This window comes from Lepidochelys kempii, chromosome 9, assembly GCF_965140285.1.
Source record: "Lepidochelys kempii isolate rLepKem1 chromosome 9, rLepKem1.hap1, whole genome shotgun sequence".
Lineage (NCBI taxonomy): Eukaryota > Metazoa > Chordata > Testudines > Cheloniidae > Lepidochelys > Lepidochelys kempii.
The window spans coordinates 3,662,096-3,677,560 of record NC_136388.1 but is presented as its reverse complement, the minus strand read 5'-3'; the positions used below and the strand labels follow the sequence as shown (position 1 = coordinate 3,677,560).

The 15,465-nt window shown below is 49.2% G+C and overlaps 1 protein-coding gene across 7 annotated transcripts in view; it reads left to right on the top strand.

The window, feature by feature from the left end:
* IL1RAP (interleukin 1 receptor accessory protein) overlaps window positions 1–13,713 on the top strand; it is a 65,356-nt gene extending 51,643 nt beyond the window's left edge. For 4 of the 7 annotated variants that reach the window (XM_073359027.2, XM_073359029.2, XM_073359028.2 and 1 more), the window contains one exon: window positions 12,578–13,713. In XM_073359027.2, the coding sequence (XP_073215128.2) occupies window positions 12,578–13,254 (677 nt within the window). In that variant the 3' untranslated portion in view covers window positions 13,255–13,713. Of the gene's footprint in view, window positions 1–273; window positions 1,685–5,253; window positions 7,079–12,577 lie in introns of those variants that run through there. The other 3 variants (XM_073359033.2, XM_073359032.2, XM_073359034.2) reach the window with 2 other exon arrangements.
* Window positions 13,714–15,465: the final 1,752 nt, after the last annotated feature.

The window sequence follows — 15,465 nt, the reverse complement described above, 5'->3', positions numbered from 1 at the left end:
AGGAAAACCAGTTTTATGTCACCAAACCATGGAGCCAAGTTTAGTAGGGGCCACAGAGCAGTTCTCACCATGTGTTTGCACGGGTGTCGCTTGACAGATCATCTGGCCCTTTACAAAAACTTACAGTTTTATAGCGGGCTCCAATCCTGACTGGGGGCTTTGGGCACTGACTCAAAGTGAAAATAGCAGGTTAGTTCAGCCCCTGCAAAGTGCCAGACAGCTGAGGGAGGGTTTGGTGAACACTGACAATTTAAGTTTTTTGGTTTTTTCTAGGCTAAATCTTCAGGGTTTATTCTACTTCTTAACACAATGTTGAGGCGGCCGTGGGCTAAAAAGTGCAGTTCTGTGCTGAGAAGAAACTCTGTAAACTTGGCATCTCCTTCCGCAGCAGATCTGCTCCTGGTGCCTGTTAGCAGTCGGCTCAGCAAATTGATATTTTTATTGTTTTCTGCTCCAGTTCACCTTGCAGAGCTGATGTTGCTCTGGGAGAAAGAGGTTCTGTCCCTTCTTGTGCATCAGCAAGATTGATTCATTAAGTTCCAGTCGCGTGTTGGCACAGGTGTCACTGGAAGGCATAATTCAGCCTCCTGTGTCTTTATTGCTGGTGGTGATGTACAAGAAGGAAAGAATCCAGCTTGGCTCTCAGATCCCAGGTAGGGTTTGCAGGGCTGGCAGTTACACAAAAAAATTATTTGCGGACAGGTAAGTTGAAGTCCTTGAGAGGCGATAAACATGGAACCCACAAGGTCATTTTTGCAGTAAGCTCCAGGTAGAGCAGTTCATTAAGGGTGAGATGTGGCTATGTGGCACAAAGCCAGAACCAAGGTCCCGTGGCCCCAGTGTAGGAACAATGATGGCAGGAACAGGGTAGGCCCACATTGTAGGAACATGAATGGGAGACTCCTCACTCGATGAGGAGGGAAAGACAGTAACAGAAAATGAAAGTACTCCACTTAGGAAGGAATAATCAACTGCATAAATACAAAATGGGAAACAACTGCCTAGGAAGGAGTATTGCAGAAAAGGATCAGGGAGTTATAGAGGATCACTGACTAAATATGAGTTAACAATGTAACACTGTTGCCAAAAAGGTGAACATCATTCTGGGATGTATTAGCAGGAGTGTTGCAAACAAAACACTAGAAGTAATTCTTCTGCTCTATTCGGTGCTGATAAGACCTCAGCTGGAGTACTGCATCCAGTTCTGGGCACCATACTTCAGGAAAGATGTGGACAAATTGGAGAAAGTCCAGAGGACAGCAACAAAGATGACTAAAGCTCTAGAAAACATGACCTGTGAGGGAAGACTGAAAAATTGGGATTGTTTAGCCTGGAGAAGAGACAACTGAGGGGGGACATGATAACAGACTTCAAATACATAAAAGATTGTTAAAAAGAGGAGGGTGATAAATTGTTCTCCTTACCCTCCAAGGATGGGACAAGAAGCAATGGGCTTAAATTGCAGCAAGGAAGGTTTAGGTTAGAAATTAGGAAAAAATATCCTAACTGTCAGGATAGTTAAGCACTGGAACAAATTACCTGGGGAGGTTGTGGAATCTCTATCATTGGGGGGTCCTTAAGATTAGACAAACACCTGTCATGATGGTCTAGATAATACTTAGTCCTGCCTCAGTGCAGAGAGCGGGACTAGATCAGTGGTTCTCAAAGCCGGTCCGCTGCTTGTTCAGGAAAAGCCCCTGGCGCACCAGGCCGGTTTGTTTACCTGCCGCGTTTGCAGGTGCGGCCGATCGCGCTTCCCACTGCCCGCGGTTCACTGCTCCAGGCCAATGGAGGATGCGGGAAGGGCGGCCAGCACGTCCCTCGGCCCCTGCCACTTCCCACAGCCCCCATTGGCCTGGAGCGGGGAACCGCAGCCAGTGGGAGCCGCGATGGGCCGAACCTGCGGACGTGGCAGGTAAACAAACCGGCCCAGCCCGCCAGGGGCTTTCCCTGAACAAGCAGCGGACCGGCTTTGAGAACCACTGGACTAGATGACCTATTGAGGTCCTTTCCAGGCCTACATTACTGTAATGAAGCCAAGCACACATGGGGCAGAATGTTTCCAGAGCAGATTGGCCGGTTGCTTTAGGAAATGCTTAACTGTTTCCTTTCCTTCTGGTGTCAGTCCCAGATGCCCATTAACAGACTACTCTCTTCCCTGCCTCGTTATGGTTCACGTCTCAGCTCATTATGTTCCACAGCTATTTTATATCAGCAGGAAGGACAGCTCTGCATCTGACCTACAGCTCCACTGTTCTGTTCGTGCCTTGCTCTCAAATGGTGCGGGCTGCTGTATTCTCTCATAACCCAGCAAATGCACATTCTCCTTGGGAACTAACTATAAATCGTCCTCTGCCTTTCACTCTGGTGTTCTCACCCCCTTTCTCTCCATGTGCGATATCACCCACTCTGCCTCCTCGGGGACTGGTCCAGTTCAAAAGAACAGAGCATCTTTCATCTCAAAGGGTCCCAAAGTGCTTTCCAAACAGCAGGCCCAGGGATTGCTTCATCCGCCTCGGGTGCAGAACCCAGGGGTTGTTTAGCAGCACCACTGTGCGGCAGTTCAGCGCAGGACATGAGGAATATCTTATCCATATGAATCGCCTGCAATGAAAAGTGCCATGGGAATTTCAATGACTGCTGGTGGCGAGTGTGTGAAGGTGGCATTTCCAGCAGCATGGTGCCCTCATGCCAGTACAGCGTGACTCAGTGGGACAGTCATCTCTAGAGCTGGCCAAAAGTTATTCACAAATTTCAGTACATGATTCAAATTACTTGGTGAATGTTTTTTACTGTTATTCAGCCAGCTCTAACCAGCATCTGCTGACTGGCCAGCACCACTCCCTGCAGCCCCTAGCCAATCCATGGCACTCTTCCAGCGAAGAGTTGATACAGCCTTTCTCTCCTCGCCTTGTAAGGTCTGGCAGGATCATATCTGAAGGTGGCAGGTCTGCAGGCAGACAGCGTATCCTGCCCTCAGGGCAAGCCTGATCCTCTTCCTAAATTCTGTAGAGAGAGAGAGAGAGAAGCAGCAGGGACCTGTTTAAAAAAATCAAGAGCTAAAAGAAATAAATCAGCTAAGTCCAGCACGATAGCTCAGCCGTGCACTGTGCTAGGAACTCCTGGTGGGGCAGAGCTGTCAGTCGAGCTGAGCCGTAATGTGGGTAATTGCAGAGTAGTCGTCTCTTTGTGTCTGATCTGCTGGGCTCTTCACTGTGTGTCCTTGCACAAAAAGAAAAGCTCCTTGTTTAAATCCCCCGTGTGGCATGGTGACGTCTGCCACTGCGCATCTGGCGACACCCATCACCAGGCGACTGGCCACTCCTCTGCCTTGTCTGAAGAAGTGAATCCAGGGCATGGGTCAAACAAGTGTGGCCCCAAGCTGCCTGTGGCTGCTTCCAGCACCAGCCTCTGCGATGTGGCTCCAACCACCTGTGCCGTGCTCCGGAAGCAAAGACCCTGAGCGTGCCACGGGGACGTGTGGAACAAGGAGTGCAGAAAAGGGCTTCCCTCATCCTCATGCTCCCTTGCAAAAGTGTTTTTAAAATGCATCGGCCACCTCCTATGCCAAAACAAGAGAATGTGCCCCAGAAGTTAGTGACGCTCCATGTGTGAGCGCTAGTCCCCACCACACATCCGCCTCTGGCGTGGACAGTGGAGTGGCTGGTCTCAGCACAGCCCGTCTCTTGGGGTGACCAGGGGAGCCAGATTTGCTAAACACGGCTTCCTAGAATGAGAATCCGCTAACTCCTGACAGGCCCCAGCGAATTCCTAAAGAAAGTAGGTCACGGAAATCCACCTGCCAAGCTGTGCCTTCAAGTTTACCTCTCTTTCTCTTGCTCTGCACTCTCATGTCTCTGCTTCTCTCCTGCCTGCCCGCCCATGTCGCTTTGCTGCTTCTCCCTTCCACCCTGACCTAGGGACCCTTCGCCACAAGCCCAACCAGGGGTGCTTCCATACCCATCTGTGTGACGCAGGCTCACAGCAATGGTCAGCAGTTGCCACCTTCTGGTTAGGTCCCCCAAGCGCCAGTCCCTGCCCACCTGGACAGTGGGGAGGTCATTGCTGCTCCCCCATCACACACCACCGGGCTTCAACTCCTCTGCTTCTTAGGGAAGTACCCTGCCCCCAGAGCGTGCGCCTGTGTGATAGGTAGAGGATTATGCTGTCCTTGATGAAGAAGCAGGGGGGAGATGGATTATCCCTCCAGTGCTGCTGGCAGGAGTGAGTCAGGCACCCTTGGCGGCTGAATGCTGTTAAGTTCCAGCGTTACTTTCTTTTCCATGATATTTTCTGCCTGTGAACGATGGAAGCAGCCGCTGGGAGATGCGCTTTCAGAAGGACTTTGCATTAATTTTGTGAAGGTGGCTCAGGCAAATCTGCTCGCTGCTGCTGGAAAGCAAAGGCATCCACTACCATGTCACTGACTCTCATGGTGTCGCTTTAGAGACCCCACATTAAAAACCTGGGGCAGCGGAGGTCACTGCCTCTGGGAACAGTGTGGGGGTGCGGTGATGAGGGATCCAGGAGCAAGAGCTTAATAATGGATCCAGGAGAGTAGTTAGAACTCCAGCAATTCAAAATTAAATTAACCCTCAGAACATCCCAGTGGGTGGATAATTACTATCCCCATCTCACAGCGGGGGAAACTGAGGCAGAGGAGTGAAATGATTTATCCAAAGGCCTGTCTGTGTGACAGCAGGATTAAAACGCAGATGTTCCTGGCTTCTCTTAGATCACATCTCCCCCTAGCTGAGGTGACAACATTGCCCAGGGGGATGACACCCTGTGACAGTCGTGCTTGGCTCCAGTAGATTGCGGGGTCTCCTTTTCTGTCCCACTTATAACTGGGATAAATCCAGGCCTGCCCAAAGCAGCCTTCCCGCAGTGATCGAGTCTCTCGTGGTAACGTGGCATGATGGCGTTTACATAGCACTGGCTCTGAGCGACCCCAGCCACTCTCTGCTCTTAGGGAGCCTGGCCATTTGTGCTGGAGAGAAGGGCAGCATGGACCGGGGTTGGGAATGGGGAGCAGTTCCTCTGTGGATCAGTAAAGGCCCAGCTGCTGGGAAGGAAGGGGGTGCTGGCTGCTGGAGCAGAGGCCTTCATTGGGTAGAGCTGCCTGAAGTGGTTGGGAAATCCCCATGCAGACACACACAGGGGCTCGGTCTCCCAGGAGGGTCTGCTTCACCGCAGTCCCTCAGCGGTGCGTTCTCTGCCGTCGCTAACCAGCTCGGTGTCTTTCTCTCCCAGTTGTCACAGACGAAACTCTGAGCTTCATCCAGAAAAGCCGCCGTCTGCTCGTTGTGCTGAGCCCCAACTACGTCCTCCAGGGCACACAAGCCCTTCTGGAGCTCAAAGCTGGTCTGGAGAACATGGCCTCCCAGGGCAGCATCAGAGTCATCCTGGTCCAGTACAAAGCCATCAAGAAGAGCAAGGTGAAGGAGCTGAAGCGGGCCAAGACTGCGCTCACTGTCATTAAGTGGAAAGGCGAGAAGTCCAAGTACCCACGGGGCAGGTTCTGGAAGCAGCTGCAGGTGGAGATGCCAGTGAAGAAGAAGACCAGGCGCGCTAGCATCAATGAGCAGGAGCTTTCCAATTCCTCCCTGTGAGATGTGTGATAGAGGAGGGATAGCGAGGCTGGGGAGGGGGCAAGAACATACCCACTGAAGGATTCCATCTTGAGCGTTTCAGAACGGCACCTTCCTATGGCCTTTTAAACTGCCCTGGTCAGAGAAGAGCTCACTGGCCAATGTTTCAAATGTGCCCCCTTTTATTTAGCTGGACAAGACCCAGTCAGCATTACATCCACTCTCAGGGTCTAAATATTTGCCATCCAGGAAGGGTGCAAGCATCCTTTGGGGGAAGGGAGGCGTTTGCACGGGTCAGCGTTCTCACTCTTGGGATCTGACCTGAGCCCTGCCCCGGTATTCTGGGACCTCGATCCCCCTTTGTCTCTCCTTAAGACCTTTCATCCCTTCTGGTTAGTGGCTCGTGGCGGTAACGACCCCAGCATGGAAGCACCGGGCCAGTTTGAACAAAGTCCCCAGACGAGCTGTTACGCTTTCAGTAAGGATCCTTGGAGACGGGCGTGGCCACGTTGCTCATTCAGACACTCCTGATTTCTGCTTCAGGATGGGATGTATACTACAACACATGCTCACACCTCGCACTCAGCTGGCTCCTACCATTCTTGGATGTGTTCCCATGGGAACGACTCCCTTCAGGGACTTTACAAATGTGAAGCGATTGTCACAGAAATGTACTTACGTTTTGTTTTGAAGGTACTCCTTGGTGGTATTTGTTTTACAGCCCTTCTGGCAAAAGCTGGCCCAGCTCAGAAACTCTTGGCAGTCTTCTGAGTTTCCAAACCCTTGTGGTGCCCAATCCTCGGAATCGAGGGGAGTTTCATTATTAATACAGTGCCGCAGATCCTTCCTTCACATGCGTGTATGACCCTTATTTGTAGAACAAGCTCAGGGACTTCACAAGGGTTGCAAACGGCTCTGCTTTCCTGCTGAAGAGCAGTGTCCCTGTTCAACCTATGCTGCTGGCTATTGGAAAACACTGTGGAAGGAGTTAAAGGAGGCATTTTGTTTCAAAACCAAAACCCAAACCACCTCTCTCCAAGTTCTGCCCACATCTTCATGCGCTTGGTATGTGAGTCAACCAGCACATCTGATGCTGCCAGCCATGCTTGGGGTGGCGCTTCAGAGAGGTAACGTCCGCACTTAGGGTGACCAGGTGTCCCGATTTTATAGGGACAGTCCTGATTTTGCGAGATTTTTCTTATATAGGCACCTCTTACCCCCCCACCCCCTGTCCTGAATTTTCACACTTGCCCTCTGGTCACCCTATCCGCACTTAATGCTCTCCTAGCTCAGAAGTGCAGCAACAACAAAAGGTTAAGTGGGCAACTTTGCTTGTTTGTCACCGTGTAGAACAGGCAGACCTCGGCAGGTCCTGTGGTGACACATGGGACTGAGTCTGCACATACTTCCCAGAGTTTCAGGGAAGGCTGAACACCCCTGCACAGATTATTAAGGAGTATCCAGCAATAAAGAGTTTTTATTTATTCTCTTACTTGTCCTGATTTTTGGTTTTGTAGATCTGCACTTTTTAAAACAACAGTTATGGAAGTGTATTTGCCAACCTATACTTTGTTTCTGAATTCCCACTCTCTGAAGTGAGAAGCACCAAGGACACTAGCTGGGCTGGATGTGCAAGAAGCAGTGCGATGCACGAGTGGAGCGGTTCTGGGCCACTAGCCCATGTCTGACGAGTCCTGACAAGCGTCTTTCCTGGTCTTAAGAGTGCCCGTCGGTGCTGGGCCCTAGTGCACCAGTCCTGCCTGCTTTCCAGCTGTTCTTTCAATGCTCTCACTCTGCTCCCTCCTGTTGACGTCAGTGGTAAAGCCCCTTCTGTCATCAGTGGCAGCAGGGTTAGGCCGGGTGCTTTTGAAAATTCCACTCTGGGCTGCTTTATCCTGGATTAGACAGGAAGCACCGGCACTGGCCGGAATAGGCAAGGACTTGGTGTGCTAAACCGCCGCGCTGGAGTGTAAGCTCGCTGGGGCAGGCGTCTGTCTTATTACAGAGCCCAGCATAATGGGGCCTGGCTCTGGCTGGAGCTTTGAGATTCTTCTGTGATAGAAATGTTTACTAATGATTAATATTAGAGGACAATTAGTCCTCAGGGCAGGTCAGCTCTTCCCTGCTTTCCTAGGGGAGGAGGATTGGTTTTTCCATATGTCTGTAGAATTGTTAATCATTTACTATTGTCCTAAAATTCTCTTTCTCCCTTGGGGCACCTAGATGTCTTGGTACATGGGGGCATTTTTGCTTTATTCTGGAATTGAGTGTTACTCCTGGCAAATGCATGTATATTGTTTGTGGCTAAGATTGTAACTCTTGGTTGACCTGTAACTCGCCCTGTCACTCAAGCAGTGTCAGGCTATCCAGAGCTGCTCACAAGCTTGAGTACCAACCTCAGGGCAAATTGTGAAGAAACGGCACAAACACCAAACTGGTTGTGAGTCCTATACCTAGATTTCACTAACCAAGTATCTAGTGTGAACTCAAGCATTCTGACAGCCTTAACATGGAGTCACAGACGGTCCCCTTGAGCAATCCGATCTATCTTGCCACCTAGGTAAGCTTGTCCTTGTGATAGATGGTCCTTTACCCCCGCAAAATCACAACAATATTCAGGTTACTCCCAGTCCCAAACGTGCAGTCACTGACCCCAGGTCAGTTTCACCCTAGTATCTCACCAAAGCCAACACTTGTAGCCAATCCTATAATAAACAAACAAGATTTATTAAGTAAGAAAGAAAATGAAAGCTATTTTCAAGGTTAAACCAGGTAAGATACACACACAAATGGGTTACAGTCTTAGGTTACAAAGGGGTAATAGAAGGTGCCGTAATATGCAAGCTCTAAGTCCTTTAGGACTAACCCAGGCCAAGACCTGGGGAACTCTGTTAGGCTTAGAAATCTTTGCCTCTAAGAGTTCAAGCAGCACAGAGCTTGAGGTTCTTCTTGCTGGACATTTTTATTCCCTTCCTCCCTGAGTTCAAACTGATGGGATGAATTTACATGCAGGTCTCCTCTTCTGATAGGGTGGGGAAGGGGGCGAATGCAATTAATAACCAATTTATTCTTTGATGTTTCACAGTGGCTCATTTGGTTTCAATGGGCCTTCTTGCAGAGCAGGGCAGGGCCTAACCCCTCCTGCAGGAAGCCAGCATTTTACATGAGTTAGTGCTCCTTTCCTGTTTGATGAGTTACACAGCTACAGAGGTCTACAATGCAAACACTTAATGGTACCTTATAACCTGGGCTACAGATGTTAAGCGAGATTAATACATGCAGCATTCTACAAGTATTTCATAAAGTCTAAACACATTTTTATAAATTGAATACCTATTTTAATACTTCTACCCCACAGCTGAGCCAGACGGGTTTCCGGCTCTGCATTCGTTAGGTTTCAGTGGGGACCTAGGGGCCTTGGCATGAGCTGGCACCTGGTCTGCCAGCGTCACAGTCCCTGTGATGCCCATTGGTGAGACTGGGACACGCATTGTGGAGCCATTGTTAAAAACAAACAGCTGGAATCTGTGCACTGTCCATCCAACTGGACAGGAATAGTTGTGCTGTCCTGGAGAGACAGCCAAGGAGCCCAGCTGTAAAACGTCCTGGCTTAGGTCCCAATCCGGCAAAGTCTTTACACACATACTTAGTTTTAAGTAAATGAATAGTCCTGATGACTCCAAGTCCCAAGTGGCTTCCTGGAAGTCAACAGAACTGCTCATTTGCTTAGGATAAACCATGTATTTTGCTGTGCTGGAGCCGTAATCCACCGCTGGCTCTGCAGTGTGGTTTCCTGGCGCCGTAAACTCAGTCTTCATGTTGTCACTTGTGATATAATCAGCACCTCACAGTTTATAAAACTGTGTAAAGCCAGGATTAACCTGTAAAGTGCATCGTTTTGTCCCATTTCTTCCTGCTGGGGCTTTGGAATCTCTTCACGTTAAGCATCTCCTTGCGATAAACGCAGCCAGAGTTACCATCAAGCAGCTGTGACATCTGAATGCAGGATGGAAGGCCCCACATCACACTCCAACCACTTTTTGTTGCATTCTAAGTTGACTTAAAAAAACAGCCTGCGTGCATGGAATCTGAATGTCCCCACATCTCCCAGCCATTAGCATCTTGCATCTCACTGCTGGCTCAGGTACCGAGAGACCCTTAGTTACTAGGTTAATAGAGATTTATTTTAGGACAGAAAATCCCTGTGTTTAATTTTACTTGTTTGATTTAATATGTTTTTAAAAAAATAATGGACCAGACCGTCCTCTAGTATAAGTCAGCATAACTCCAGCAGCATCAATGATTCAAGATGCTTGTGCCCATTCCCCGACAGGATTACCAAGAAGCAGGCCATCTCCATCAATTCAATGAAGGATCAAAGCATGCAAGTTACCACTGACTGCAATGGGAGCTGTTAGGCCAGCGTTCGGCTTTTTGAATGTCCCTTGCATAGGGCAGATGCTGGGGCCCATCCCAAATAAGCCTATCCACTTATTTATGAATGGCATTTGGTTCCCAGTGCAGGATTTTAGCACAGCTTGTACCTTTAATTTGGTGCGTTCATCTGATTCTGTGCTGTAACTTTACATTAGTCAACAGATAGCTAAATGTAAAGTCCTTCATTTTATCTCGCTGTGGAGGAGGACCGGCTTTGCACACATTGGAATGGACTTTGCTTTCCATTTCATTTGCTGTTTTAAGGCCTTTTTCCATTCTACGTTTTCTCACTTTTGTGATGTGTCAGTGTTGTTGGGTTTTATATACATATTTTTACTTTTAAATAAAATGTTTATTTTCACTTTTGCATTTAAGTCCTTGCACAGTTCTCCTGAGTTTAATTTTACTCCATTTCTTCATCAGCAAATACGTGTAGCCAAGGCAAAATGTTCTGTCCCAGCGGCAGCATCTATTGTAAATAGAACCCTAGCGGGTGGAATTCACCCCTGTGCAGAGACCCAGCATCATGAGGCCTAGGTACCACCTTAGTCACATGTATACCATCCAAATAGCGGTACCTATTCATGTTATAAATAGCACCCAAAGGCCCCAATCAGGACTGGGCCCCCTTGTTGTAGGGGCTACACACACACATACACACAGAAAGTCTCTGCCCTGAAGAGCTTTCAGTCTAAAAAGACAAAAGGGGGATGGCATGGCTATTACCCCCATTTTACAGATGGGGAAACTGAGGCATGGAGTAAGTGACTTGCCCAAGGGCACGCAGGAAGTCTGTGTTAGAGCTAGGAATTCATCCTTAATCAAAGTCAACCTCTCCCTTAGGCTTATTCTCCCATCACCCATTTGTCCGGGAAGGCTTCTCATTCTGCTCAGGCTTGCCTCTTTCCTGACTACATACTAGCAGGTTGTTGATGCACAAACTAGCCTTTCCAGACTGCTAGCCAAATGCATGCTCAGGGCACCAGATGTACTCTAACTTTACAGCCTTTAAAGAGCTAATAGAAATCTGTCGCTTTTAGATTCCTTTTGCACATAACTTTGGGGTGCTCTGCAGTGCGCACAGATGCTACCTAAATGTGCAGGCACCAGACCAGAGACCTTCACAACAAAATCACTAGCAAGTAGGATTGCAGGAAAAACCTGCAGGAAAAACCAGTCTCCGTCCTCCCCGCAGTCTGGTACTGTATTGCACAGCTGAGACCAGACAGGCTTGTTAAAACTGCTCAATGATGCAGCAACGTAACCTTCCCGTGTGGCAGCTCCTAGACGTCAGGGATCTGAACAAGGGCAACGGAAGTTGCTGGGTGCGCTCCTGTGCAAAGGCAGCTCTTTATAGGCGATTTTTCTTCTTGTGTTTATTAAAGTTTTCCCTCCAGCACGCTCTGCCCTGGTTAAACACTACCAGCCCCAGCTACCCTGTGCCAGATGCCATCACTCACAGTGCGAGGCCAGCCCTTCTGTGTTCGTTGGGTTTTCATGGTAATAATGTCAATTAGGGAGAGTGAATTTGCTAAGTGGCACAGCCCTAGTAATCTCTAGCCTGTTCACTGGGAAGCCATTAGCCACAACTCTTGCTTTTGTCAGCAGCTAATACACTTTGTGTAACCCGTGTCATCGGAGCTATAGCCAGGAAGGCTAAGGCTGTGCCTTGCTTCAGTCCCATTTCAATACTGTTAATAGTACATACACGGGGCTTGTCTTGCACCTTTCCAGCTAAGGAGCTCCCCTTACTGTACAAACTTTAATGAAGCCCTCTGCAAGGCAGTACTTTTATTGTCCCCACTTTAGAGAAGGATGAATTGAGACATGGAGGAGTCAAGGGCCAGCATTTTCCAAGGGCTCTAATTTGGGGTGCTTCAATTTTTGGATGTCCAATGGGAGACAAGAAGAGGTGGCTTTCTGGAGTTGGCAAGAAGCCCCCAGTGATGTCCGTTACAGGTGTAGCCTTCTGAAAAAAAAAGCTCTCAGGGCCAGATGAACTGTTTGCTTTCCTAGATTCCAAGGCCAGAAGGAACCATTGTGATCATCTAGTCTGACCTCCTGCAGAGCACAGGCCAGAGACCTGCCCTACAATAATTCAGAGAGTATATCTTCTAAAAAACATTTGCATTGCTCTAGTGATGCAAAACAGCTGTAAGCCCTATAGGCAAGTAATTCCCTACCTATCCCTTGGGGAGACTCTTGCTCCTTCCTGTGAAGTAGGTGCTCCTGGCACAGTTGGGGATAGAATAATGGACCAGATCGAACACTGGTCTGACCTGGTATGGTTTGCTCCTAAATTCACTAGCAGCCTTGTAAAGAAAACTTACCAGGCACAGAGTCTGCCTGCCAACCTGCACCGTGATGGGGATGCTGACTGAAAAATATCAGCTGTTGATATTTGTTGTGGGCCGGGACCATGGGCAAGTAACATTTGGCTGGACTGCATGAACCAATTTCTCTCTTCTCCAGCTGGGAAGGGCCATGCATGTGTCCAGTGAAATAGCCTCATTTGGCTTTGTTCTCCTCTCTCACCCTTGCCTCTCTAGATACCACTGAGGCAGTTTTCGACTTCATTCAGCGAAGCCGGAGGATGATCGTGGTGCTGAGCCCCGATTACCTGACTGAGAAGAGCATCAGCTTGTTGGAGTTCAACCTGGGCATCGTGTGCCAGAACGCCATCTCCACCAAGCTCATTGTGGTGGAGTACAGGCCACTGCAGGTCACCCATCCTGGCATTCTCCAGCTGAAGGAGTCTGTCTCCTTTGTGACCTGGGACGGGGATAAATCCAAGCCGTCCGGCTCCAAGTTCTGGAAAGCCTTACACCTCGCCCTGCCCCTGAGGAGCCTGAGCTCCAGCTCGGGTTGGAACGAGAGCTGCTCCTCGCAGTCAGACATCAGCCTGGATCACGTCCAGAGGAGGAGGAGCAGGTTGAAAGGCCAGCTGGAACCGCAGAGCTCCAGAATGGGCGCTGCACCTCAGAGTGGGGTGGCCAAGCACCGAGCCAAGCCGTTCATGCCATGTCAGTGCTGTATGACGTACTGTGACAATGGCGATAAACTCAGGCAGAAGAGCCGAGCCGTACTCAAGTCCAAATGGGAGACTCACCTCTGCAAGCCAGTCTCGGGCAGAAACAGACTAGAGCCCCCAGCTGCACAGCTCTCGGCTCTTGCCCTCTGCCAGTACCCCGATTTGTCCAACAACAACGACTTCTGTGTTCTCTAGCTGAGTTCCCAGACCACAGCAGAGCCGCTGGGGATGCCAAGCGAATGGAGCAATGATGAGGGGTTTGGGGATTTCCCGGACTGGCTTCGCTTCCTTCGACATGTCCTCATTCTTTTCCAGTCAAACAACAGCCATGCAGGAGTGCTGGAGTGATGTTACCAAATGTTCCACTCATTGGCACTTGAGATGGGAGAGACCATGTAGTCCCAAACTGATCTAGGGACCTCTGGGGCCACACAGGGCATGCACGGCTGGGCTGCTAAATAGATATAAAAAGACATTCAGTATTTCCCTTATGTTGGCCCAGGGAGATGGGAGATGGGAGAGGGAAGAGTTCCTGTGAGGTGAATCGGAGGGGAGGTGTTGACTAAACAATCTCCTTATGAAGGGGTACAAAAGTGTGATGTGAACTCAGGCTTGACCCTTCACCTTTGAATCAATTAAAGCTTCATTACTGATTTCATTGTGGGCAGGATCCAGCCCCACCTCCTGCCGAGGCCGGATGGGTCTCTTTCAGTGGATTCTGTGGTGCTTTTTCATATCCTTGTTTAAAGGGACATGGTCACAGCTTTAAAAAATAACCCCCGTCTCTCTGTAGGCCTTTTAGCATGCCTTTGCGCACAGGCCATTTCAGTGGTGGCCCTGTCGGGCCAGTTCCCCCACTGGTTGGCATGGGCCTTTCACACAGCCACTAACATTTAGAGAGAGGGGTGGCCAGCCCCAAAATAGGCAAGATAAGGCCTGAAACACACTTAAAAACCCCACTGTTGAAACGCCCTAGATTTCAAATGGACTGTGTCTCATTAAGTGATTCACGAAAAGGGCCCTTGATCACCTCCCTCGGGTCCGGCAGACCTCGCCGCCAGGAAGTATTTCCTCCTGTGCACCCTGAATTCCATTTTCCCATGCTCGGTGTCATCTCGACACCCATTCCCCCCCAGCCATGGGGTTTGCAAATACTCCCACCTTCACCCCCTCAGCTGTCCTTTGGTGTCACACATTGAGTTCTGGAGGCCTTTACCTGGGAATTAATCCCTCCCCCAGCTCTTTAATCAGTCTGACTGCTTGTCTCTATGTTAAGTGTGGCTGTTGTTAATTTGTCTTCTCTGTGGGAGGCATGCGTTAGGAATCCACTGTAGGAAGCGTGTGGCTGGTGTGGCTACCAGCCCAGAGGCTCGGTTGGGGTCAATGAGCGCAGCTGCACTGAAGTCATTGAGTCAGTGCTGAGGGTCTGGCCTACATCTGCCTCCAATTAATACTGCCAGAGCACAGTGACCCTCCCGTCACTCTCTGAAAGATGGACAGGTGGCATTCATTCCACAACCTCTCTCCTGTGCCAAATTTTATACCCTTTTCTCTGTCATTAGGAGATTGAACATAACCCCAGGGGCTTTCCCATTACGATTCATGAGGAACTAAAAAACGTAGAGAGCAGCTGAGACAAACGGTAGGAGGAAATGGAGAAATAAAAACATGGTTTTGGAGGAATTCCAAATGAAACTTGAGTCTGAAATTAGCAGCCCTGTCTAGCGTGAAAATTAGAATATTCTTAAGGTCTCGCCCATCATTCCACCCACCGCAGAACTGTTTCTGTCAGTCTCTCTCCAGTACTACATGGCACCAAGGTTTACATGACTCAAGCCAGGTTCATATAAAGTCACATCAACCTTGAGTGATTAAGTAGAGGAGGAGGAGTGAGGTTGTGGGTGGCAGGAGAGGTAATAAACTGCAGAGAGTTTTGTGAAAAGGAAAGAAAACAGAATAGCCTCCTGAATTAGACAGTCCCCGTCACAGACAGCTGGATGTGTCACCTCACCATGGATGAAAATACAAGCGAAGAAATGCAAATATTTTGTCAATCATTGCCAGGAGCCGGTTGGGTTATTAATTGTAGGCACCGATCAGGTTTTACCAGAGAGCTCTGTCCTTGTATGACCACGTTGTAAAGTGGTGAGTTATGTTAAGGACAGAGCTGCCATTCAGATGTGTTGGAGAGGGTGGTAAAATTGTGAAGGGCTGTAAAAATGGCAAATGCAGCCCTTGCTGGAACAAACTCCCATCCCTCCAGGTAGGGAGGAGGTAAAATACTAAGGGCCAAAACCTCAGATGGTGTGTAGCTCCACTGATTTCAGTAGAGCTGTGCCAGTTTATTCCAGCCAAAGTGCTGGCCTAATCTTTGATTATTTGCTGTTATAACGACTGGGAGGAGAA